Genomic DNA, 24,924 nt, shown 5'->3' on the forward strand with positions numbered 1-24,924 from the left:
TTTGTTTTGTTTTTTTCAGCTCGCCACCCCTACACGCCAAGGTGCGATCTAACTCCAAGCTTGGTCAAGTTTCTTCTGGACCCTCTTCTCCCTCGATAAGAGACCATTTTAGAACAGAAGAATTATGCAATCAAGCAATTTCTTATCGTCTAGGGTTGCCGTCAACCCTCTCGAGTTTCTCGATCGACAGATGTATGTTGATACCCGACAAAATTTTAGCAGCTTGCAATTACAGTGGATTGATAATCAATACAAGACTAGGCTTCTTCTCTGTCTTCATTCAAAGATCGTCCTGTAGGCGCCTGCAGTTGTCTGCTCCTTCGTCACAACAAAACTTCGTCCTACCCTTCCCCCATTATTGGGCCCTTTCCCCCCCCCTCCCCTCTTTTAAGCGAGGCCGCGCGAAGGGAAGCTACAGAAAGGATACGCGAGTGATGACAAATTAGGTGTCGCTTTCAATCACAAACCCGCGACATTAGAAGATCCGCGTCTTAGCAAATACGAGACGAGAAGGGATCAGAGAGGAAGTATTATTGTTATAAAGTTAGATTTTATATTTGTCTTTGTTAGACTTAAAACGTGAGTGAATGCAGTCGCGTCAATAGTCTTCCTCGTCGACTGTTTTGTCTGCCAAACAAGAGCTGGACATTCTATATCAAGACAGTTACCCCTTAGTGGAAGGTTGACGTCACAGACAAAAGCAAATCCATCATCAAGTAGTTGAAATTAAGCGTCACTTATTTTACTTGGCACGTAACTCTTTTGACGAAGACAACTCATCTTGTTTGTTTTTCTCTCCAAAAGATGAAGGTTTCCCTGTACTTAGCTTCACTTATATGCATTTACTGTGGCCTATGGACACAGGTGTACGGTAAGTAAAACACGGTGTGATTTTACTTAGGGTGGAAGTGGTATGTTTTTTTAGTTTAGAGGCCTGCAAGAAAGAGGGGCGACTGCGTTAAATATTCCGCATCCTAATTTTAGAGATTGATTGCATGTAACCGAGGTTAGAAATAAATTTACGAGGATAGTGAAGGTTTTCTTTGAGACACTGTACTGCTGAGCAATTTCCAGCCGAGAAAAGAGTTTAAGTGACGGCAAAATGCTGCAGTTTCTGAGAGTTATAGCAGCTGAACACGGTCGAACTTGTTGAGGTCGCGACTCAGGAATTTCCCCCCGCTTGTTATGTTTTCCTTTTTTCTTTATTTGATCGATATGCTGCTACTGAAGCAAGCGATTACTTGGAGTGGACTTATTTTGGAATCGGCTTCCCTCTGGTTCTAAAAACATGTTTCTCACGATCGCATTCGCGCTCCGGCCGCATGACGCTTTCTTCTAGTTGTTACGAAACACCGGAACCGGAAGCTCTAAAAGGAGAGTCTACACTTGCTTCTGGCGGTGAGGCGGGAGAGCAGAAGTTTGTACTGAAATAAGTCGAACTTGGACGATATTTACAGTGGATTTTCAGCCTTTAACAAGGGATGCGAGCTAACCGAAGTGTCCCCTCTTGTGGGTTCTGTAATAGAGCCACCTCCGGCTTTTCTCGCAGACATCGGGTTTTAAATTCCAGTAAGGGTTAGGGTCAGGGTTTGCTAATCGGTTCTCTGTGTTTTTCTTTCTGCTCTGTACAGATGAAATTTCCCAGTTAAATCAAATTCTATTAGAAAGGGATCAAATAGTAATTAGCCGAGTTCCTCGCTCATACCCCGTTCGAAACCTAAGCCCTGAGCCTATTTGAGATATTTCGAGCGTTCCAGTGTGCCTTGATTATCGATGGAAATTACAACAGCCTTCAGTTCAAAGTTCTCTACTGAATAGAGTATTTTTTGTTCAAATTATTGTAGCGTAACGCTTATGCATACAGTACTGTTTTTTAAGGTCTAAATGCAGGCAAAATCTTCAACGAAAACAACCCTAGGTAAACATTCAATTTTTCCCGTCTCCAATATTCGTGTCTTTTGATAAACAGAAACTTCAAACAGTGCATAGTTGTTTACATACCTATTGTTTAATCCCGCTGAGAACAAACAATCTGTACACCTAATTGATATTCATTTACTTTCAAAATTGTAAATTTTTAACGGTTTTTGAGACGAACGCGGGGTCTCAAACATTCCCATCCACATCTCTACCGATCCTTTGAAGTCTTTCTCTGGAAATGGTCGCCATTACTGCATATCTGATCACGCTATCGATACTTGTGATTTGTACTGCACAAAGTTTAGCTGCTGTCTTACAGACAAGAGGTTTGTAAATGCTGTGAAAATTTTGAAAAATTACACGGGGGTTATGAATCTATTCAAACGCAAACAACTTTATGATCCCATTCTAGGCAATGTTTGGAATTTAATGAATCACTTCTCTCTAACAAGTTAAATCTCATGGTTTAAATTACGAAAAAGGCGAGAGAGTGGTGCATCAAAAGCGAATTTTTTACAAGTTATTTCAAAATAGCTAAAGATTATTGTGTGAATAATTTTTCTCCGGGGTTGTAGGCATTGATGTTGACTTTTTTTGGCGGGAATGGGAGGGTGGGGGTGAATTTTTATAAGTAGGTTACCTGTGGGATACTCACAGACCAACAAGACAGGTTTTCATCTTCTCCGCCATCAACTTACTAAATCATTGTTGATCTTAAATCAGGTTGCAGAGACAACAATCGACTCTGTTCTACGTGGGCAAGAAATGGAGAATGCGGGAAAAATCCACGGTACATGAAGGTCAACTGCAAATTAAGCTGCAGAATATGTACCCCTGTAGCCGCAGCCGGTGAGTCACATTTATTAGAGAAAATTATTCCGTTAGTATCGGAGGAGTGAAAAAAAAAAAAGAGCGAGGCTTGGGTCGGATCGCGTGATAAACGACCCGACCCAAACTTCCCGCGTTTTCGCTCTGCCGCTAATATCACGCTGTTTGCTATTTCGCTCCGTTTTACTAAGCTAGTGCCTGGAGTAGGCTATTCATGTAATTTTTAAAATTTTATTTGCGAAATTCAATCGAAACTAATAGTAAAATGCACACCGATATATCGCTCATATCAATATCACTTTATTACAGCATGCTATGACAGAAGTGTCTACTGTGCTAGTTGGAGGCGGAATGGTGAATGCCGCCGGAATTATGCTTATATGAATCGTTACTGCAAGAGAAGCTGCGGATGGTGCCGTAAGTTTTTTTAAAAATAGAGCTCTAGGGACTTTTGATGTCTTGATGTTCTTTTTTTCCTGTTTTATTTTGAAACTCGCTATTTTCGATTGCAGCTGTGAATGGTAACTGGGGTTCCTGGGGTACCTTGTCTTCCTGCTCCAAGAGCTGTGGAACCGCAGGAACCATGAGCAGGAGACGAACGTGTTCTAATCCTGCCCCTCGGAATGGCGGCCGTACCTGTGCAGGCGACTCTATCAAATATTTCCAGTGTAACCGCACACCTTGTAAAGGTAAGAGAAGTAAACACTTTCTGGACCGTTTGAGCAATTCATGAAAAATTTATATTAGCTGAAAAACTGAGCAATTCGTCATCTCTCATCTTTTGACGTTACGCCATAACTTTTTAAAAAAAATTGATTGTTTGCATAATTTATTGTTTTATTACTCTCCCTTGAAAAGCTGATGATATTTAGGCAATGAAAGGTTCTTGAGCCTCGGGACAATGGCCCTCATATAGTGAACTAATCGTGCCCTTCAGAGAGAGGGACGTGCATGTGAAGGGCTCTCTGGCAATCACCTCTCTCTCTCTCCTTGTAAAGGTTTAATGGCTCTAGTAATTTTTCCTTTTGGGTTTGTCACTCTTGCTATTTCAAGTTCTGCTTTTTCAATTTTTCAAATTCAAATTTACCCTCATTTTTCAGTACCAGTCAACGGAAACTGGGGGGCCTGGCGCCCATGGTCTACGTGTACAAAAACCTGCGGAGGGGGTGTCAAGAGGAGAACAAGGACATGCTCCAATCCAGCCCCCAAAAATGGGGGACGTGCGTGTACAGGATCCTCTGCTGAGTCCCAGGCTTGTAACACATCACCTTGCAAAGGTAAAAGGCTACAGTTATTGTCTTCCTTTTTTTTTTCGTTTTTGTTGTTGTTGATGTTGTTTTAGCTGGAATAGGAGTTGTTTTTATTTTTTTCTGCTGTTGCAATGACATTTGGTTGAAAAAGATTCCAACCTTAAAGACTATTCGTATGTTACAAAACATGATTGTTTCTTTGTTTTTTTTTTGTTTGTTTTTGGTTTGTTTTTTTTTTTAACTTATAGTAACTTATAGTAATAATAATAATAATAATAATAATAATAATAATAATAACTTCATTTACCGAGGGTGACGCATTACAGTAAAGAACTGGTAAACTCGTGGCCCTCCCCTAAGATATAAAACTAATTTACAATTATTAAAAAGATAAGAGCAGTTAAAAATGGTAAAAACGGAAAGGAAAAAAACACTTTGAAGTGATAAGTTAGCCTGCCAGCAGCCTTTCATCATTTGAGCTGCGGGACGCGCATTTCTCCGCTTACGATACGATTTGAGGTTTGCTGGGAGTCTGGCACTAACAATGAATTAGACCCGTGCCGATCTCTCACGCACTCGCAATGCTCAACTGGCCTCATTCTTTCCCGCAAGCGAAGAAGCGCTCGTGCCGAGGCCCTGATAATGAGGGATTGCTCGCAAGCGAGTGATTATTCACCAGCACTCAGTTGAGAATGGTAGCTTTGGAGTGTAACTCCGGATAGAGAGCAAATTATTATCTCTATCTAAAACGAATACCACTATCCGTTGGTTTGGAATATACCAGGTTACGATTATACATTCGTGTCCCATATAAATGGAAACCTCGCTGTTTCGAAGTGGGGTAAATTTGCGCCTGCATCCAGTTTTACGCCAATGAATAGTTATTAAATCGTAGTCACGTTTGTAGCCGCTGTTTGCTCTCGTAACGTAACAAATTTGGGGAAGAGAGCGAAGTAAAAGTAAAGAGCAACTGCAAAAGGAGACCAAAAAAATGAGATGTTTTTCTCGTCTCGTTTCAGTGCCAGTTGATGGAAAATGGGGAGTCTGGGGCAAATGGACCACTTGTTCAAAGACCTGCGGAGGCGGTTACATGTCAAGGAGCCGCACATGTAACAATCCAGCTCCACAAAATGGGGGTCGTCCATGTCAAGGACCCAGTTCTGAGAGAACCAGTTGTAACGATCAGAAATGTCCAGGTAGGAGGTGCATTGATTTAATAGTCATTATGTGTGCTGCCGTTTCCCACTCAGCTTGTGAGGTCGGCGTGAAAGGCGGGGAAGTGAGTAACTTTTAGAATCTGGGTGAGTTTTATGAGCACACATCGTGCTCGATTAAGGACGGTCATAATTTAGCTGGTGAAGGGGGGGGGGAGGAGCGGTGGATTTTGGTTTTGTCACAGGTTGACTTATCCCATCTTAGGCTCTGCAGGATTCTATTGCCTCTCCCTCTTCTCTCCCTCTTTAGCTGTCATTCTTTTATAGTCCCCTATTTACTCTTTTAGGGACAAATGTTCCCCCTCCGTCTCCCATTGAAGACTATGTGATCCCCCCAAAAATCCTCCCACCCCCTCCCCCTAGCAATAAAAAATTACTTTCCCGTCCTCTTTCTAAGTAACTTCGTCCCCAGTCTTCTCTCGATTTTTTTAAAAGATTAGCGGGAAGGTGCGTGAGAGCTTTGCGCAAGGGACGATGGGAAGGGAAATAGGGGATACTCCTCTCTCTCCTTTTTCCCGCCCTTGAATCCATCGTCATCATAATGCTTGCCTGCTGCGGCCCTATCCCCCTTTTAAAACATTAAGAATGGACGATCTTGTATGTGTCAGTACCCTCAGGACACTAGCTATATACAGGAGCCATATATATATCCAGCTGAAACGCACCCGCTGGTTTTGAATGGGATGTCCAGAAGAGGAAAAAATCGACAATTCGGTGATACCATCAGTATTTGTATCAAAGTTCTTAACCCTGAAAAACCTGCATTCCTTTTTTTTTTCCTTTTGCAAAAGTGTAAGGAAACTTTGACACGTTACGCTGGTAGAGTAAAGTGTATCTTAGAAGCAGTTCTTTCCTAAGAATTAATGGAGTGCTTGTGTTCAGTCATAACATAAACATTCTCGCCATGCGCTTGCAAGACACGATCAAATTACTTTTAAGTGGCTGGCTGAGAGGTAAGGTCTAAAATTTGAAGACTGCTACTTTGTCTCTGCCCGTCGATATCAGCTCGTAACGAATTAAAATTGCTTGAAATAAAGGAAAATGGAAACGCGCGGTGGCACACCATCTCTGTTACGTGTTTTCCGTTCTTGCCAAAAAAATCCCACTAATTAAGGAGCAACTTGACAATTAAGTGGCAAATTATATTTGTACGCTAACTTCCTTTTTTCAAACTGTTTTCTCAAGCCTTCATGCCGAATGAAGTGCGCCAAATCGCGTTTGTCAGTATCATGTAATTTTAAGCTTTTTGAGAAGCCTCCTTGAAAGTTGACTTCCTTAATAAATTCTCACTTTCCATTTTTCCAGTGTTGATCAGAGACAAATTATTGTCACAAGGGAGTCGGTTTCAAACTAAAGTGATTGTGAATATAATCGAAAATTTTGTAATTCTTTGGCGGCGAGCTGAAATCATGTGATAGTTCACACTGTGTAGACCGCCAAGGCCCAAAATCTATTCTCGTCCAAAAGTTGGCACCTTTGCCACCTCCTAGTGGTAACAAGCACTTGTTTTAACTCTAAGAATTCCAAAACTTTAGCCGTTTCCTAATTATCTTTACGTTAACGACGTCATCGAAAAAAAAATATGTTACTTTGCATCCTAAGTTTATAAAGTAACTACTTCACACAATTCCCCTGTTTCCGTCGGGCTTGAAAAGTTCCAGGGTTTTTACAACAATTGAATCTTTGGCGCATAATTTTGGCATATGATCAAATTCCTCTGTTTAGCACGCTGCGATATGATGTGTGTTTTTTTTTTCGGTCAATTTTTCCAACTCTGCGCTTCTAACCGAGTTCCTGAGGTCATGAAATGTTCTACTCACACTGGTAGATTTGACCCACGCATTGATAGCTCTGAGCTTTCGTCATTTCCCTTTGTTTAAAATATTCTCAGCCCAGTGTACCTATTCTAGGTGTTGCTTAGTTCGTCCACGTGCTTTGCTAATTCCTCTGAGCAAGAATAGATTTATTAGTTACGGACCGAAGTTACTTAGAGCTGAGGACGAAAATTTTCTTAAATTCCTTTTTGGCATACCGAGGTTGGCTCCCAACAGATTCTGCGTTTTCTTACCGCGTGTAAAAGCCGGCATCTCAATTACATCTTGTCATCGCCGAGACTTACCACAAAAGATCACACAACAGGACCGATCGGTTCAGAAAGGCAAACGGAGAGACCTGAAAGAAAATCGATCAATTCTCTTGCGTTCTTTTGTCCGTTTTTGTGTTGTTCAGCATCAACTGCACTGAAACAAATCAAAATATTTTCGCGCAACTGGCAACAAAGTTATCAGGATGGCCTCCGCTTTCAAGATCTTCATGGCTGTTTTCAGCGTTTTTCTTATCACGCACAACGGATGCGCAGGAACAAGGGTGAGTCTGATTTTAGCTGTTTTCTTGATTGATGGTCTGTCTGTAAGAAGGATTAGGGCTTCAGTTCTCTAAAAAACCACGTCGTCCCGTTTGATATTAAACGGTTTCTCCCTGATGTCGCTGAGTCCCATATTTTCTCAAAATATTTTAACTCTTTGAACTAACGAGACTAACCAAACTTTTCCACGAACTAAAAGGGTAACTGAAACAGCCACTGATTTTAACTTAAAATTAGCTGTGTATTGAAGATGAAAAGTGCCAGAAATACAGTGGTGCCAAATTGGAAATTGGCCACGTGAAAAAAAAGAGAAGAAAATCTGGTTTATTTCAGTTTTTATGCTGAGTGCTTTCACAGTTAGATAACGACGAAGACTAAGTGGAGGTGTGGAATATAACTGCAAGCTAGACAAACCAACTTGTGTAAAAAAAAATGCCGATTGGCCAAGAACTACCGCTAAAAAAGTGAATTCCAAATCTTCACTAGATTGCTATTCTTTACACTGAAATCCACATTCACTGAGGTTACTATTGTCTCCCAGAGCAAGATTGTTTTCTGAATCACAGACCCCAAAAAAGCAAATCCTCTGATCAAAATGTTTTTTCCGCTAATTAACCAAAAAATGTGAAGTGGTCCTTTTTTTAGGAGGCGGTCGATCGTTTATCGACTAATCCAATTTTTTTTCAGTTCTAGCTGTTTGACAAAGGGTTATTCAAATAAATCCTTGCTCATGCTCTGTGGAACCTTGAAGAGCTTTGATATTGCGATAAATACAAGGCAGACTTTAAAACCACCGAAATATTTTACCCTTGAAGTATCTGTTACGTGATTGTTGAGAAATGCGTTATCTAAAAGGTTATCAAACAGCATGAACTTCTTGTACAATGGACAGTTTATGACAGCAATAGCTTTTTGTTTAATGATAAATCAGTCGACTAATCTGACTGATAAATGTCGCTCGACATGGAGTCAAAAATACCTCAATCATCCTTGGAGGCCGACAGTTCTGAGAAAAATGGATGGAATTGTTATTTCTGAAGTTTAGGTGAACACACCATGCCGTGGAAATAATAGCAAAAAGACAGTCCAAAATGTACCTTTCCTCGGGAAGTCTGCAACCTGCTGATCAAAAACAATCTTAACATGTTTGAAAGTAGTTCAGTCACGTCCTCAAATGGCGAAATTCTCGGCGTGCAGAAAGTGTATTAATTTTCTCTTTTTAACCCTTTCGCTCCTAAGATCTCATTACTAATTCTCCTTACTGTCTGCCATACAATTCTTATGATATTTGTTTGAAGAATTTGTGATTGGATCAAATAGCAATTCCTTCATTTAGTGATATTTTTCTTTATTCTCATCACTTGTCAGCTTAACATTGTATTGATATTGTAAGGAGAAATTCTGTCTTGGACACCCATTTGAGTTAAAAGGTTGAAATACTGATCCCACTCCTCGTTCTTAGGCTCATTTCAAACTCATCAATCCAACCTCATAGTATTTTTTATAGACTCATTTTTCCTTATCATCAACTTTTAGATTTAAAACTTATCAATTGAAAAAGAGTTTCTTTTCGGCCACTTCAGAAGGGAAACTGTAAAGTTTTTGTACGTTCCATTTTCAGACAATTTGGACCTCTGAAGAAAATCCCAATTCTGACGATGATGGTCAAGACGACGGAGGTGACGACGAAATTTCTGGCGACGATGGTAAGAACTTGTCTCTTGCGCTAAGTTCAAAAGTTCACAAAGAGTTCCTGCAGAAACATCCCGCATATAAAAACGTCGCGAAAAGTTTACTTTTCTCACTCACTTGAAAAACTCCGCACGTGAATCAAGTGCCCATCTGGCCACGGGTGGATAACGCTTAGTATCAGCTGAATAGATCTCTATCCGGCAGACAACGCAGTATATTTTGTCAACACTTATCCGCCAGATTACGATCAACCCTATGAATAGCATCATTTACCCTTTGAACTACGGTTTTTGCTCAAACTCTTTCGATTTATCCATCTTGGCGTCATCTGCCGTTTAGCTTCCCTTTGCACTGTAACATCAGTTGTAAGTTCTCCATTGTGTCCTCTGAATATTTCCTGTAGTATTTACAAGGAGTATTTGTCTAATAATCAAATGGCACTAGTTTTATAGCACGGCTTGGTCGTTGTTTGTGCTTCTAATATTTCAATCTTCACTGATTGCAGTTGTTCACGGGAACTGGGGATCCTGGGGAAAGTGGAGCAGCTGCGTAAAAAACTGCGGTGGCATAGAGACACGAACAAGACTACGATACTGCATTAATCCTCCCCCAGAACACGGAGGACGACCGTGCGAGGGGTATGGATACGAGAAGGAACAGTGTCCATGTAAGAATTATTAGCTCTTTTTTTTTTTCTTTAGACCTCACTTTATTGCGATGTGCAAGAAGATTGTTGGCTTGTTTCTTTATACGCTTTGTCAGGTCTTTAGTTAACACGTTTTTTCTTTCTTTTTCACACAAGTGAAAGCTCAATCGCCTTCAACCTTGACCTCTGGCCGTATTGTGGGTGGTAGAGTGACTCACATCCGAGACTGGCCGTGGCAAGTAGGGCTCAAGCTACCTCATGGTGGGGGCATTTTTTGTGGGGGCTCACTGCTAAACCAAGAATGGGTACTCACCGCTGCTCACTGTGTTAAAGATCTTGCTCTTAGAAGGCGTAAAAATGAAATGTGCGTCGACCCAGTCTCCACTCGGCGACTACAAGTTGTTCTTGGAGAGTCTGATTTAAAGAAGGTTGAAGGACACGAGATCTCAAGTGGTAATTTTTATGTTTTTGTTCGTGTCTCACAGTTTTATGTTAAATCTATACCAGATTCAAGCGAGGAAAGGCAAGGTCGGGTGTGGCTGAACCTGGGGCTGATTAAGTCTCTAATTTCTCCTTTCAAAAGCACCGCTAAATCAAACAATAAGTTCACGAGAATAAAGAAAATGGCCACCAACTAAAGGAGCTCTTGATTGTAAAACAAATTCTCCTTACCAGCACCATGGGAAATAAATAGAGTATGCATACTGATGTTAAGATAACTTGTAACTTAGCGCAGTCAGTCTTGAAACTTCCCTGCAATATCTGCCATACTTTTCTATACATTTGGTGTTGAATTGAGCGCTATTCCTTATTCCACATTTTTATTTTCTCATCACCCTTCTGCTTTAAAATGTATTGATATCGTAGAGAGCAATTCCTCTTTAGTTGAAACTCTTTTTTGGAGCGTAAGGAATTTTTCCCGCTGATCTATCAGTTCCTGGTTTTCACAATGGTCACTTAACCCGCATTGTAATTTCCATTTACTCTAGGCGTATCGAAACTTTGCATCCATCAAAAATACAACGAGAGAACAATGGATTTCGACATCGCTCTGCTTCACCTTAGCAAACCAGTGAACTATTCCGACGCTGTGAGTCCCATATGTATGCCAAGCTCATCATGGAACTCCTCCAACACTTCCCAATGTTATGTGACCGGATGGGGCCAAATACGTGAGGCTGGGCCGACGTCCGATAAACTGCGCGTGGCCCAGGTCCCGATCATTGAGCATAACGAGTGCAAAAAGATGTACCAAGGAAAGAGCCTTACAAGACGCATGCTCTGTGCTGGCTACAAACAGGGTCGAATCGATAGTTGCCAAGGTGACAGTGGAGGCCCGCTGGCTTGTTGGGAAAACGGTGCTTTTGTCTTGGCTGGGGCTGTAAGCTGGGGTTTTGGATGCGCTCAAAGGAATCAACCCGGGGTGTACGCCAACATTCCTTACTTTCAGTCTTGGATCGATTTGGCTATGAGGAACGGCTAGTGGGAACGTGGGAGAGCTTTCTTGTTGAAAAAGGCGTCAGCTATCCACTTTATTATATGTCAAGTTACCGTGTAGTTTAGGAAAAGTTTGGATCCATGTCAGTATCTGAGCAACGTACCCCCACTCCCACAGCAGTTGCCAGATAAGAAGCTAGGGTTTATGTTGGATCAGGGAGGGGCAGAGGCGTAGTTGGTCAGATACTGACTTTGATATTAACGTGCAATTTTTCCTTAAAACAACTACTTCTTGTTGAGTTTCTGGAGCTAAGTGCTGGCACTGTGTTGCTTAGGTAAATACGTCTAAACGCTGTCATCATTGTCATAGTCATCATAACTTTCGGCTTTTAGCCTTCCGTAGTTGGTCAAGAAAAGAATTTGAATACAAAGAATTTTAAGGTAGACCACTGACCTACCGGAGTTAGATAGCACGTAGATAACACAGCGGTCAAGCGTCGGACGTGCGCGAAAGAATAAATTATGGCCGGCCGCGCGTCAATCACCTTGGCAAAATTTCAATAAAAACAGCCGCTGTCTTGCTAAATAACCGAAACAAAATTGAAACGGTCATAGAAAACTTTAAAATGAACAGAAGTATGGAGAAGGAAAACTCGATACTTTTCGAAGACAAAGCTTATTGAAGCTCGGGTATCCTGTTGATTTAAGATTCTGTTTTGAGCTTTACCACAAACGTTACAAGTGTTTGAGACACCGTGACCTACTGCTTTGTGTGTTTGTTTGTAACTCGTGCGAGACAACTTGGTTCTGACAGCTTGATGGCGCACCGCCTAGTCATAGCAACGTGCGCACAGGCGCAGACGTTTGACACTGTGTTAGCGTAGATTGAGCTCGATGATAACCGGTATTGCCAGTCTTAGAGTACAGCGTTGTTCTGTAGAGACTCCTTTGAGTTCTATAGATCCCTCAAACGTTCGTAGTTTCACAGGATTTGGTGAAAAGTCAATATTTATAGAGGATTTGCTACCAAGGAAACATTTGTAGAGTTACAAGCTATTAAGGCACTAGATGTTAAAATGTTCTATCTTGTCATAATCTCTGTAAGCAACGGAATATTAGTGCGTCTGTAAAAATGTTGTTGTAGCCTTAACTTTTAAGAGCTTTCTCATTACACGACTTTTTGTCAAAGGCACTAGTAACCTTACAAATAAGTTGTTTCAAGCAGGCTCTTTTCTTGAGATTTAACTTTTGATCCCATCAAATAAAACGTTTCACTGAACACGATATAAAATGACATTCTACTGAACAGGGAGGGAGGAGAGGGTTGGGAAGGTGGGATGAAAGGAATCCCTCTCCTTAATAGTGTACGTCGCACGTCATGAAAGGGGACAGGAGAGGGGAGGGGGTGCTCGGAGATTTTGGTTGTGTCATGATATAATTTACCTAACCCCCCTTTGTCCCTGTGGTTATTAACAATCTCCCCTCAAAGGCAGTCAATTTTCTACAGCCCCCCCCCCCTTTGATGCCTTCTTTAGCGGCGGTTGATTCCCCCCCCCCCCCCCCCCCCCCACTTCCGTTCTCCCTGAAAACCCTAATGTGATCCCCAAAAACCCTTCACGTAGCCTTGATCGGTACATTCTGACCCCTATAATTTTAAACCTTTGACTGTCCGGTAAGAATAAACAACATGTAAATTAAAAATTTCAGAGTATCATAATTTCAAGAAGAGAAATAATGTGGATTATCAAACATAGGATTGGTTTACTGTTTAGATAGAGCTTCAGTTGGCGAACGGTAGCGCGAAAGTGACGCCAGACTGTCATTTAAAGGAAAGGAAAAATTGGAAATATGGCCCTCTCCCAAACTGTTTTTCTTTCTTTCCTTTTCATCGCTTTCAAATGACTTTCGCACCTTTGACTTCTGTTTGTCAAAAAGTGCGTAGCGAAACTTGAAAGTGTCATTCATCAGGAGACATCGTGTTGAGTTAACAGCTTATTTACCCTTTACACCTTAAGATCAGTAAGCATATTCTCCACACTGTTCTGTATACATTTCTTAGGCTGCTGACAAGGAGAATTTATTTAACAATCAAGAGCTTCTTTAGTTGGTGATCACTTCCTTTATTCTTGTAACCTTGATATTGGATTCAAGAGTGATATTGGATTGCTGGTCACTCATAGGGGTTTGAGGGTTCGCTGCGAGGTATCGATGATTAGTCCCTGTCTAAATTTCCTCATTTAAACGCTGTCTTTGTCTTTTCACAGAAACGTGTGGCAGCCCAAAACAGCTGGGTCGTATTGTTGGAGGTCAGGTAGCCTCCAATCGAGACTGGCCGTGGCAAGTTGGGTTCCAGACTCTCACCGATGACTTTATTTTTTGTGGCGGATCGCTTCTTAATCGGGAGTGGGTACTTACCGCTGCTCATTGTATTTACCGTAACAATCCGAGCAGAAAAGGCTGTGTAGCACCGAATCCAGGATTGAGAATTATCATTGGAGAATTTGATGTCGACAACATTGAAGGGCATGAGGTTAAAAAAAGTAAGTTCATTGATAAAATTTCATAATGAAAAAAAGTTTTAACACAGAATTTCCTGAAAGTGCGACCAAAATAAAAGTGAAGGGCGTGGACAAGGAGGTTGGAATGGATGAAAGAGATCTAGAATGTTTGTAAATTGTTCCCATTCATACCCATACTCCTCTTAAGCTTTTCCTACGGAGGTGCACCAGTTGCGCTGAGATATCTTTGGTGGGTCAATAATCAGAAAAAAAGGGAGAAGAATGATTTTAAACAGAATTTGATTTTAAAAAGTCAATCGTCGGCGAAGTCTGTCAAATGTCGTGCAAACTGGTCAAAGTTGTTGACGAGCTCAGCGATATTGTCAATCAATTGATCTTAGCTGTCGGTAAACTCATCTGAGCCGTCAGTAAACTCATCTAAGCTGTCGATAAACCTTCCTGGTTTACGAATACCCCCAAGTTGTCGGAGAACTCACCCTACTTGCTCAGGTTCTTGTTAGAGTTCACTGCTACCCATTTATACTCTTGGGTGGAAAGAGGCTCCGCGAGAGTCAAGTTTTTTTCCCAAGAGCACAACAAAAAGATGAATGCGACCCTCTCGACCCAAAGTCTCGCGCGCTAATCGCTATTCCACTGCGTCTTCCGAAAAGTGTTCTCTCAACCCACCCGAAAATGCTACCCAAATATTATCTGTTTAACTAAAGTTTGGGTGTTCTCTTTCTCTCCAGATATAGCCCAAATTTGCATGCATCCCAGTTACGACCACAGCATCTTCGACTATGACATTGCCCTTCTCCGCTTATCCACTCCTCTACCGGGATATAACGAGACCATGAGCCCCATCTGTTTACCAACTGCTTCCAGCAACTTTCCCCCGGGGACAAACTGCTCAGTGACTGGATGGGGCAGGACCCATCAATCTGGGTGGACGTCGAATAAACTCCGAGTAGCCCGGGTTCCTATTATTGAGCATGCGCGCTGTAAGCAGCAGTACCTGGAGAGTACCGGGGATACTGTCACAGACCGTATGATCTGCGCCGGCTACGAGCAGGGGAAGATAGACAGCTGCAAAGGGGACAGCGGAGGGCCATTTGTGTGTCTGGAGAGGGGCAGGTACGTTCTCGTTGGAGCCACAAGTTGGGGAGTGGGTTGTGCACAAGCTGGGAGGCCTGGTGTCTATACTGATATTAAGGACTTTTTGCCGTGGATTCAAGGAGTTATTTCTCCAGAAGAGCCTTGACAATTTCACGCACGCACTTTCTCCCGTCAATGCCGCATGGCGCTCATAAACTTTAGAAAACATATACACGTGCATTTCTTTAGAGTAAATTACACAATTTTTTTGCATGATAAAGCAATTTTTTTTTGAGTGTCGAAAGTAATCAGGAATTGCATTGGTTTTGCTTTACTTAGCTCTGTGATTGGTCCTGTAAACCCGCGCCAATCTTTTTATCAACCAATCAGATGCACAGAAAAACCAATCACCACTTTTTAGCACGCGTTTTCCCGCGCTTTAGACAGTTTGTTTGTTTTTACTTAAAGTCCTCATCGGCTCTTAAAGGAATTTTCCTTATTTCGGACTGACAATCGTCACTCCTCTTAATGTGAGTTCTCATTGGCCCTTAAATGTACTTTCCTTTCTCCTAATAGGCCGTTGTGCTTACCTCTGGTTTTGTTTGTATGTCACTCAATCGAAAAGCGCTCTAATAAGAGTTATCAATCACTAAGCCAGTTAAAGACAAAACGCTTTAAAGATCTGTTTTATTGTAGTTATTTTTTTAGTCTTTGGTTTTGCTACTAACAAGGCTGTGCTACATTTCAATCTAATGTAGGTTTGACTCGTAATGTTAGTCGTTAATGTTCGTTCAGAGAATTCAGTATTGGATCAACTAATTATCCCCAAATTGATATTTTTCTCGATTCTCATCACTAATCTGCTTAACATTGTATTGATATTGTAAGGAGAAATTCTTTCTTGGTCACTCATGAGAGTTGAAGGGTTAAAGCCATGCGAATTCTATTATACATATTGCAGATTAACAACTTTTAAAAATAATTTTTCAATCAATGATAAGAGGGATGAAATTCTTTACATATCGAGAAAACTTAATTAAAAATTAGATTTACAACGCGAGTTTAAACTTACTGTAATATCTATGTTGGACGAAATTTATATCTATTTCAGTGCAATTTTTTCTTCATAAATAATCATTACAATATATTAAAGTTATATTTTAAGTGTAATAAATGTAGACTCATTATATTACCTTTATAAAGGGTGAAATACATTTTGGACATATTCTGTTAGTAAGTTACTCCTGATGACAATGCACAGCCATGCTGCCAGATATTCACACACGAGCCCTTGGTGAATGATTTGAAAGCAGAACTGTACACAGAACTACAATGGTATGCACGATCTCATTAATCTTTCTTTCGACTCATGATTTACTGGCCTGTTCCAGCCGTCCAATTAGTAAAACGAAGCTCGATAGTAAATAGCGCGATTGTGGAAGGGGAGTGAAAAAGCAAAGGGAGGTTTGGGTTGGTCTGTCTAATAAACGCGACCCGACCCACGCCTCTCTCGTTTTTTCCGCTCTTCCGCAACTATCGGAAGACTACATCGACTTGTGATTTACAAGTTTTTCTCGCGTGAGTTTATCCCGATAAAAACCTACCATTTTTTTCACATTTCTTAATGATACTCTTCATCAAATATTGACCTAAGTTTTAGTTTGAATCCGAAATGAAAATAAAAACAATAGCCTCTATTTGTCGTGGAAATATGCGTGGATGTTTGCCCGCGGACTTAATCTGCTCCAATTAAGATGCAAACAGTTTTCCGAGAACGAAGCCCCAAGATAAACTTTGAGCTTCAAGGAACAGATAGCGTCCAAGGACAAATATACAATCATATCTTCGCGCAAAATAGAGACTCTTGTGATAATGGTCCTTCAATTATTTTGCAACGCGCGCGAAAAAATATATAAGAACAGCTTACTTTATGCTACTTAAAATGTTTGCTTTTGGGCGTTCTCTGGTGCAACTTCATAAACAAAATATTCCCCTTCTTCTGTAACAGCCAAAAAACGTTCTCTCACCTTGAATTAAGACTTATCTCAGTGGATGTATGGTTTGAAAAATGGGGAATATCACTTGGGTGATATCCTCAAATATTCCCCAGTTTTTGTTGGAGAATGTTTAGTCATTGTGATGCGTTTAGATTAGTCGCGCGCGAGCAAAAATATTTTATGAATCACAAATGTACGTGTAGAACTTTTTTTCTATTTTTTTTCCATCAGCACTCTAATTTCCATCAAAGATCAGCTTTTGTTTTCATGCTACCGCCTCATATCCTCTGCCCACTGTAGGGCTAGGCTGAGGTGACCCCTCAGACTCACTTGATATACTTCTAGCGCCTGATATCAAACTGTTTTCCATGTCATCCTGCTCGCTAGATTTAATAAAATCTCTCCTTGACAGGAAGCTTGCAGGATTCTTCAAACAGCTGCAAAAATAAGCAGAAGAAGGTTGTGTGCCGATTAGAGTTAAAGCAGCGATAAACGGACGAGAGTATTTTTGACTGTTTAGCGGCTGGGCAAACTACTCGTTCAGTTGTCACCGTTTGTAAAATTATAAACAAAGCTTCAAAAGCAAACAGCAGTTGCACTGTGATTGGTCAAGAAAGTTCGCACGCCCTCTCAGCCAATCAAATGCTAAACTTCAAACAATCGTGACTGGTTTACTCGCGCTTTCCCGCGCTTGCAGCAGTTAGCTTGAATTCGCTTTTTACTTCTCATTGGCTTTTCGTGCGGATAGCTACCTTTCTTCTGATTGGGTGTTGTTTCTTTGGTTTTTGGTTTCATGACACAAGCTCAAAAAGTGCTTTATAAGTGTACATGAAGTTCCAAAACGATTAGTCTGCTGAATTCTTTGATGATCTAAACTGGGATAAGGCGCATTTTGATGCATTGTTGTAAAACCAAAACGAATGACGAAGGTCTAACGCTCGAAACGTCAGCTTCAAAACTCTTTACGGCGACTTATTTACGTTATCACCTCAGTTGGTAATACTAAATTACCCTGTTGTACGCTCCCACCGACGCAGCGTCACAGTTTATTTTAGAAACTTACCCTGAGATAAAGTTTACCATCCCAAGAGGTAAACAAGAACTCCAAGAAGCTACAAGCACACCGCTTTGTGCGCGTCAAAAAGATCATATCTGGTCGGTCGTATCACATAGCGAAGAACAGCAAAACCAATCAGATCCCTGGCTACTTTTGACACTGAACACTGATCTAAAAGGAGTTTCGACTTGGTCACGCGCCTTTTCACGCACTCCAGGCAAATTAGTTCTTTTTACACTTGGAGTTCTTCTTGGTTCCTCATTGCAGACTAATTTTTACAACTGAGTGTCAAAAGTTAGCCAGGATTGCGTTGGTTTCGCCTTACTTCACTCCATGATTGTGTCATCCTCTCAACTAATCAGATCAAAAACGATAGCAAATGGCACGCTGATCACTCGTGTTTTCGCGCGCTTTGGGCAGTTTTCTTGTTTTACTTTGAGTTTTCATTGGCTCTTAGTACGAGTCATTTATTTTCTTACCGGCCGTTGTAATTACTTACTTTTGTACCCTTTTTTCTAGCGATTACCCTTAAGGATAACATGCCAAGAACTACATAACAAAAGGAAGGGGTCGGAAGGAACCTAAGCAACAAGCGAATGGTGAAAAATCCATACGAAAGCCGAAAGCACAGGCGATGCTTTCTTTCAAGTTAGCAACAGATTTCTACAGAGCATTCGTGTATTTGTGTTTAAACTTACCAGGTGAGCAATAACGGTATGATCAACAGCAAAGCTCCCAGAAAGAACACAAATCCTGGAAAGTCATGTTTTAACGATGCCGGGTACATGGAGTTGAAGATGAAAGCACCAATAAAATTACACAAGGTTTCCAATGACGCTGTAGCTGAAAATAGAGCTCCTAAAAAGAAGAAAAGTTTTGCTTGTTTCACTACTTTTGGCAGCCTCTAGTTAATTAATAGTTTCACTTGTATGCCGACGTACAACAATATAAGCCAATAATTTGGTACCATTAAAGAGCAATTTTCAATTGACTGTCGAAAGAGATTGGTCAAAAAAAATCTCGCCCCATTCTTGGTCGCCCGCGTTTTCCCGCGCTTGAGGCAGTTTGGTTATTTTTTATTTTATTTTTGTCTTTGGTTTTTAAGGGCACTTTCCTTTCTCCTCATACGCCGTTGTGATAACTTTTGGTTTTGGTTCTACGATACTCAATCGAGTAGTGCTCTAGAAATATGAAAAATAAGAATGGTTTACGGTGCGCATTCGATTTCTAACCTTGCTCATTCTCGCCCACACTTCTTGACATCATTCCACGGAAAATGGGGGAAACAGCTCCGGAAAATATACCAGCAATCGGAGCTAATGATACAAATACAAATTTGCTATTGAAAATCCACACAAAAGGCTCACAGGTGGGAATTTAAAACAGAAACATTAAGATTGATATAAATGTAGCCTGTTCCAGGCCCTCAGCCATTGGAAGCGGCTGAAAGAGTGGGTGAATAACAAACAGCGAATTTTGTTGTCGGGGAAACGCCCTAACTTATTTCTCGCCCTGGTTCCGCCAGTTTTCGCGCGCCAGAGAGGATATCATGAGACACTTCATAACAGTAACCTCTTCTTTTTGGCCTACAACGCGCATGAAATGAAGACGGGGAACTACAAGAAAAAAAGTGCCCTCTTATTGAGTATGCACAATCGCATGCGAAAGCGATGACAGTTTATCCTTTGAAAGATGATGCTATTTAGTGAATCGCACAGGCATACTCGGAGAAAAAGAAATCCGAGTACTCCGAATAGGAATCTAACCTACGACCTTCAGATCAGTACTTCGGACGCTCTCCTACTAAGTTATAGAAGACTCGAGGTAGGCTCGGCCGTTTAACCCTTTAACTCCCAAGATCTCATTATAAATTCTCCTTACTGTCTGCCAAACGATTCTCATTATGTTGGTTGGAGAATTTGGTATCAGATCAATTAGCAATCCCATAATTGATATTTTTCTTTATTCTGATCACTTGTCTGCTTAATATTGTATTGATATTGTAAGGAGAAATTCTGTCTTGGTCACTCATGGGAGTTAAAGGGTTAACTAAATCCATGGTGACAAGCCTCCTGTATACCGCTAGGATAGGAATGTCGAGTGTGATGCTATTGCAAGTAATAATTAAATAATTATTTTTGAATGTTTTATAGGAACTCTGAGAGGTACTTACACAAAAACACCAACGACTCCTTCCTTGAAAACCCAAACACTAACAACCCTGATGCGAGAGAGATGATCCCAATTCTGGCAATGTTGATCTCACTAAAACACTTTCCTAACAGCTTTATACCAAGGACTGCACCAATTCCGTTTATTAAGTAACGGAAAGCTGAGAAATATCCAACCTTTTCTGCCGAAAAACAAAGCGGACTGTGGAGCAAAAACAGCACAGTCACTCCACTTATACCAAGAATGGTTAGAACTACCACCCCAGTGGACAATGTGAAAATTATCAGATTTCTTCTCGTCCCGTTTCTCGGAAACTTGTAAACGTACCACACCCGTTTCACGCTTGTCAAACGGAACAGTCTCCGGATCATGCCATCCTTGGAGGTAGAGGGCCTTGATTCTGGAACGAAGAAAATCACATAAAAGACTGAAGCGAGGAGACAGCCAAATATAAACCAGTACGGAGCCACAAAACCGAACTTTTCTATCCAAAGGCCACTGGTGAGTTGACTGATCATTCCACCAATGAACACAAGCAACTCCATAATGGCTGTGGGAGAGAAAAAAATAAGAAAAAGGTTAACCCCCTTAGGGTGGCAGAGCTGAATAACGAAATGCTACGTCACAGGTATGCGGTCAACAACGCGGGCTCGGGCATGCGAGGTTTACAATTTAACGAAATTCACAATGAGGATTTAAAAAAAGGGGAACATTTTGTTCAACTTTATTCATTCACCAGCATTAGAATTTTTGCACACAATCAGAATCAGGCAATCAAGTAAGATGGGGTTCGTAATTGGCCACAAAAAAACTATTATGGGAAAGGGAATATGAGAGGCCTGTGGCAAATACTAAGCAAAAATTTACCAAGTATCCCTTCCCCCAAATGGGATCCAAGGCAAAAGAGATAATTCCAAGGTCTTTTAAGACACTTACCTAACCGGAAGCTCCTGTCTGATTCATCAGTAGTGTCAGCTATATAGGACATAACTGCAAGCACCATTGTTGTGAAGAAACCACACATGCCACTGATGGCACTTCCCACAAACAAAACATAAATTGGCCATTCAAAGTACATTGTAAGGATTACAACTAAGGCTTCAAGGGTGCTTCCAATAGCAGGGAGGGCTAATGCAGGTCGACGCCCCACTGTGTCGGTCCAGGCTCCAATGAAGAGGGCAGTAAAAATAGAAGGGATTGATGCAAACATGACTACTCCCAAATGGATGTAGGAGGACAAAGCCTGAACCTAAAGACAAAATCTTTATAGCTTTAACTCCAAGGAGTGATTAATATGTAATTTCCCCCCATAATATCCAAATATTGCTCAGCAAACAGGCAATGAGAACATTCAAACTTATCATTGAAAAGTTGTTATCTTGATCTGACAACAAATTCTCATATTAACTAATTGAAAAAGAAATGTGTAGCAGTTAGAGGGGCATCAATTAACAATCAGATCTGGAGAGTTAAAGAGTGAAAATATTATCATAATTATGATAATCTAAAAATTGCAATGTTTACTTTCTTGCACAAAAAAAATTTTCCACGCCATCTATTACTGATAATGCAACAAGTTCCTAAATTAAATGAACACATCACTTGAGCAGATTGTCAAATGAAGTATTTTTAAAATAAAAATTTGTCTTAATTATTTTGTATAACATTACCTCCTTTTCCAGTTCTTTGAGAGTTGTATTTAGTGTTTGGTTTTGGCATCTCTCCTTTGTTGACGATGAATAAGGGAAATTCTTGGCAACACTAACACGTTTGTACACATATTGCTGAATGACTGGCATATGCATAAAAAGACCATATGCATAGAGAAAGATCACTGGCTCTATTGTGGGTTGACATAGCTTCAGCCATGCAGGTACAGGCATATTCCAGTTGCTGAAAGGTTCTGAAAGAACACAAAAGAAAAAAAAAACAAATGATTTGAATGCATTTTAGTAACAGTGCAATTGTAAACAATTATTGGATGACAATTTTTTGATATCAAGAACAATCAAGGTGGAGGTAGGGGTAATCAGCCTCAGCCTTCGGCTTCAGCTCATAACCCTCACCGAGAAAATACTGGATATCACAAAAACTTAATCTAATGATTGTTTTATTACACATTGAACAAAAAAAAAAGTTTGCAACATTGACTTCGATAAATCATTTTAATTCCATCTTTTTTTTTAAACTAAAATCAGCTGTTATCCATTCCATTCTTATTTACAGAATTTTTAGTCATCTTAATCCTAATATAGTGACATTTATAGTTGTACATGTTCTGTTTCTTATGAAAAATTTTTATGTTGTTATACATATATAATATGTTTTTAATTCTGTTTGTTTTAAGGCTATTCTATATTAGCACATACCTATTTTGAATGAGCTTTCCAGCTCTCTAGACACTATGTGGGTAAATAAACAATTGATTTATTGATTGATTGAATCAGAAAAGAGATAGGAAGTTCACTGTATAATAATCATAACTATTTTTATAACAATCTAACAATAAAAACATACATGTCATGGTAAAAGTCAGAGTAACTAGCATCTGACTTCTTCTTACAATATCACCCCTGAATCACACATTAAGGTCATGCACAAAAATAAAGGAAATAATCACAAACTAAAGAAGCTCTTGATTGATGGACAAATTCCCCTTGTCAGCACCTTAGAAAATGTATAGAGAACAGTATGGAGAATATTCATACTGATGTAAGGGTGTTAAGGATTAAACAGGCTAGTGCAGTTAACCTTAAAGCTGGTTCCCTTGATGGCCTGCTGCAGTTTATAACATGATATACATGTGTGAAGTTTTATATGAAATAATTCATATTTGTACTGCGGTTGTAGATGAAAGTGAAATGTGATCATCGCAGTAAATTTTCCAATTTAAGCAATTGGAAAGAAGAAGCCTGAAAAAAAAAAAAAAAATCAGGGCTTCAACGGGATTCGAACCCGTGACCTCCGCGATACCGGTGCGATGCTCTACCAACTGAGCTATGAAGCCACACTTCATAGCTCAGTTGGTAGAGCATCGCACCGGTATCGCGGAGGTCACGGGTTCGAATCCCGTTGAAGCCCTGATTTTTTTTTTTTTTTTTTTTTTTTCAGGCTTCTTCTTTCCAATTGCTTAAATTGGAAAATTTACTGCGATGATCACATTTCACTTTCATGATATACATGTATAAGTTATCGTGTGATATGATAAAATAATTATTTTTTTTAATTATCATCACTTTCGAAAGTGTTAATTTTTTTGTCAAGTATCTATCAAAACAATCTGAAAGGAAGAAGAATAAATATCATACGGATGAAATCTTACTGCTCAACATTAATAGGCATAATGAAAATTCAAAAATGTAAGAAGTTGTGAACCACATACTAGCCGGACCACATTATAGAGAAACATTAACAATTGAGGATTAAAGCAACTTGAAAATTTGCAAAATATTCAGATAAGTGCAAAGTAAATGCCATTTAAAATGGATACGAATATTTAGTCTATTGGCTTTCAAAACAGATGAACTGAATCGAATACAATAGAAGAAAACATGATGATCACTTCGGTTATATAATCCACTCCAAGAAATTTGAAGACGACAAGATTTCCGTACTGCTTCCTACTTCCTTATGGTCACAGTTGTTAAATAAAGAAAACACTAGCGAAAACGATGCATAACTTGTGGGACTACGGCTTTTTTTAGAGCAGTGTGGGGTTTAAATAAAATATTTCTCTTTAATTGCTTATGTAAACTGTCAAATGACGTGGAGAAATAACCAGGGTCAAGAAATTATGTCATGACAAGGCAATTTCGGTAATTACAATTTTGCAGAATTTGTGTCAGTTAACAGGAAATTTAGGAATGATTTCACGTTAAAAACTGGTTAAATCTGGAGAATGCTGGTTAAGTGACAAATCCGAAAGAGTCCGCATACGTAAACTTTAAGAAATTTATATCGTAACATACGAAATGAAAGGAATGGATATCAAATTGGGCCGAGTCAGGGCTGCATGTCTCTTCTCATTACGATCGAAAAGCCCTGTCTCTTCCAGCATAAAATTCTCTCACCTTAACAACTACAGAACTCAAAAAGCAACCTGACACCACTTTGTTATGCTGTTTCTGTTCCTACAGCTCTTATCTTCTGCAAAATATCCGGTCACAGTATGGTTCACTCCACTTATTCAGCTTGATCATCTGATATGGTCTGATCGATGAAGTTTCGAGTCCTTTCAGTGATTTTTTTCCTTTCAGCTCGTTGAATGAAGCTCAATCACCCTCGGGGTTTTTTTTTTCTTTTCACCCGCTACAGGCTCGATGGGGAAAACAGTCTGTTACTGATTTAGATATAATCCAAACAACTGTTTACATCCTGTGGATCGTACCTTCCAAATAAGTCGGCTCATTAACCCTCGTGACTTTCGCGTGACGCCATGACGTCATGCAATACATACTCAGAGTCAATCTTGGGCTATATGTGGACTACTATATAACACTATAATACAGCAAATTCGCATTCTTAAGCCTCACTCTCAGTTTCAAAAGCTACAACTAATATTCCTGATCATTCTCTTCTGATGTCATGCTAAAGACTGCATTAGAATCTATGAAAAAGGAGATGGTTCAAGTCAGCGGGGATTTTAAGTTATGTGATAGTAAATAACTGGAAAAATGGGGTCTTATCCAAGGGAGATAGAATCTTGTTCAAGTAAGTGAGAGGTTCGAGTTAATCAGGTTTGAATGAGCTGGGT

General features: G+C 40.1%; 3 protein-coding genes across 7 annotated transcripts; 2 read left to right on the forward strand and 1 right to left on the reverse strand.

The window, feature by feature from the left end:
• The first annotated feature begins 19 nt into the window (after window positions 1-19).
• LOC113669973 (uncharacterized) lies at window positions 20-16,159 on the forward strand. Of its 5 annotated transcripts, none has more exons than XM_089196200.1 (9): window positions 20-192; window positions 805-871; window positions 2,644-2,769; window positions 3,058-3,165; window positions 3,261-3,437; window positions 3,849-4,025; window positions 5,018-5,194; window positions 13,617-13,892; window positions 14,600-16,159. In XM_089196200.1, the coding sequence occupies exons 2-9, from the start codon at window positions 805-807 to the stop codon at window positions 15,109-15,111; spliced, it is 1,620 nt and encodes a 539-aa protein (XP_089052326.1). In that variant the 5' UTR covers window positions 20-192; the 3' UTR covers window positions 15,112-16,159. The 5 variants fall into 5 exon arrangements, with proteins under 5 accessions (XP_089052326.1, XP_089052325.1, XP_089052324.1 ...); XM_089196199.1 differs by lacking the exon at window positions 20-192 and adding an exon at window positions 391-543; XM_089196198.1 differs by lacking the exon at window positions 20-192 and adding an exon at window positions 489-716.
• On the forward strand, window positions 7,027-12,629 carry LOC113669975 (serine protease 33). The gene is made up of 5 exons (XM_027186058.2): window positions 7,027-7,579; window positions 9,199-9,283; window positions 9,775-9,936; window positions 10,072-10,368; window positions 10,905-12,629. The coding sequence occupies exons 1-5, from the start codon at window positions 7,502-7,504 to the stop codon at window positions 11,396-11,398; spliced, it is 1,116 nt and encodes a 371-aa protein (XP_027041859.2). The 5' UTR covers window positions 7,027-7,501; the 3' UTR covers window positions 11,399-12,629.
• LOC113669974 (proton-coupled folate transporter) lies at window positions 15,616-24,587 on the reverse strand. Its single transcript, XM_027186057.2, has 7 exons — window positions 24,242-24,587; window positions 21,842-22,074; window positions 21,108-21,420; window positions 20,173-20,721; window positions 19,232-19,315; window positions 18,698-18,857; window positions 15,616-17,379 (listed from the first exon to the last, which is right to left on the reverse strand). The coding sequence occupies exons 2-7, from the start codon at window positions 22,052-22,054 to the stop codon at window positions 17,208-17,210; spliced, it is 1,491 nt and encodes a 496-aa protein (XP_027041858.2). The 5' UTR covers window positions 22,055-22,074; window positions 24,242-24,587; the 3' UTR covers window positions 15,616-17,207.
• Window positions 24,588-24,924: the final 337 nt, after the last annotated feature.

Source organism: Pocillopora damicornis, chromosome 2 (assembly GCF_964200805.1).
Source record: "Pocillopora damicornis chromosome 2, jaPocDami1.2, whole genome shotgun sequence".
In the NCBI taxonomy this organism is placed as follows: Eukaryota; Metazoa; Cnidaria; class Anthozoa; order Scleractinia; family Pocilloporidae; genus Pocillopora; species Pocillopora damicornis.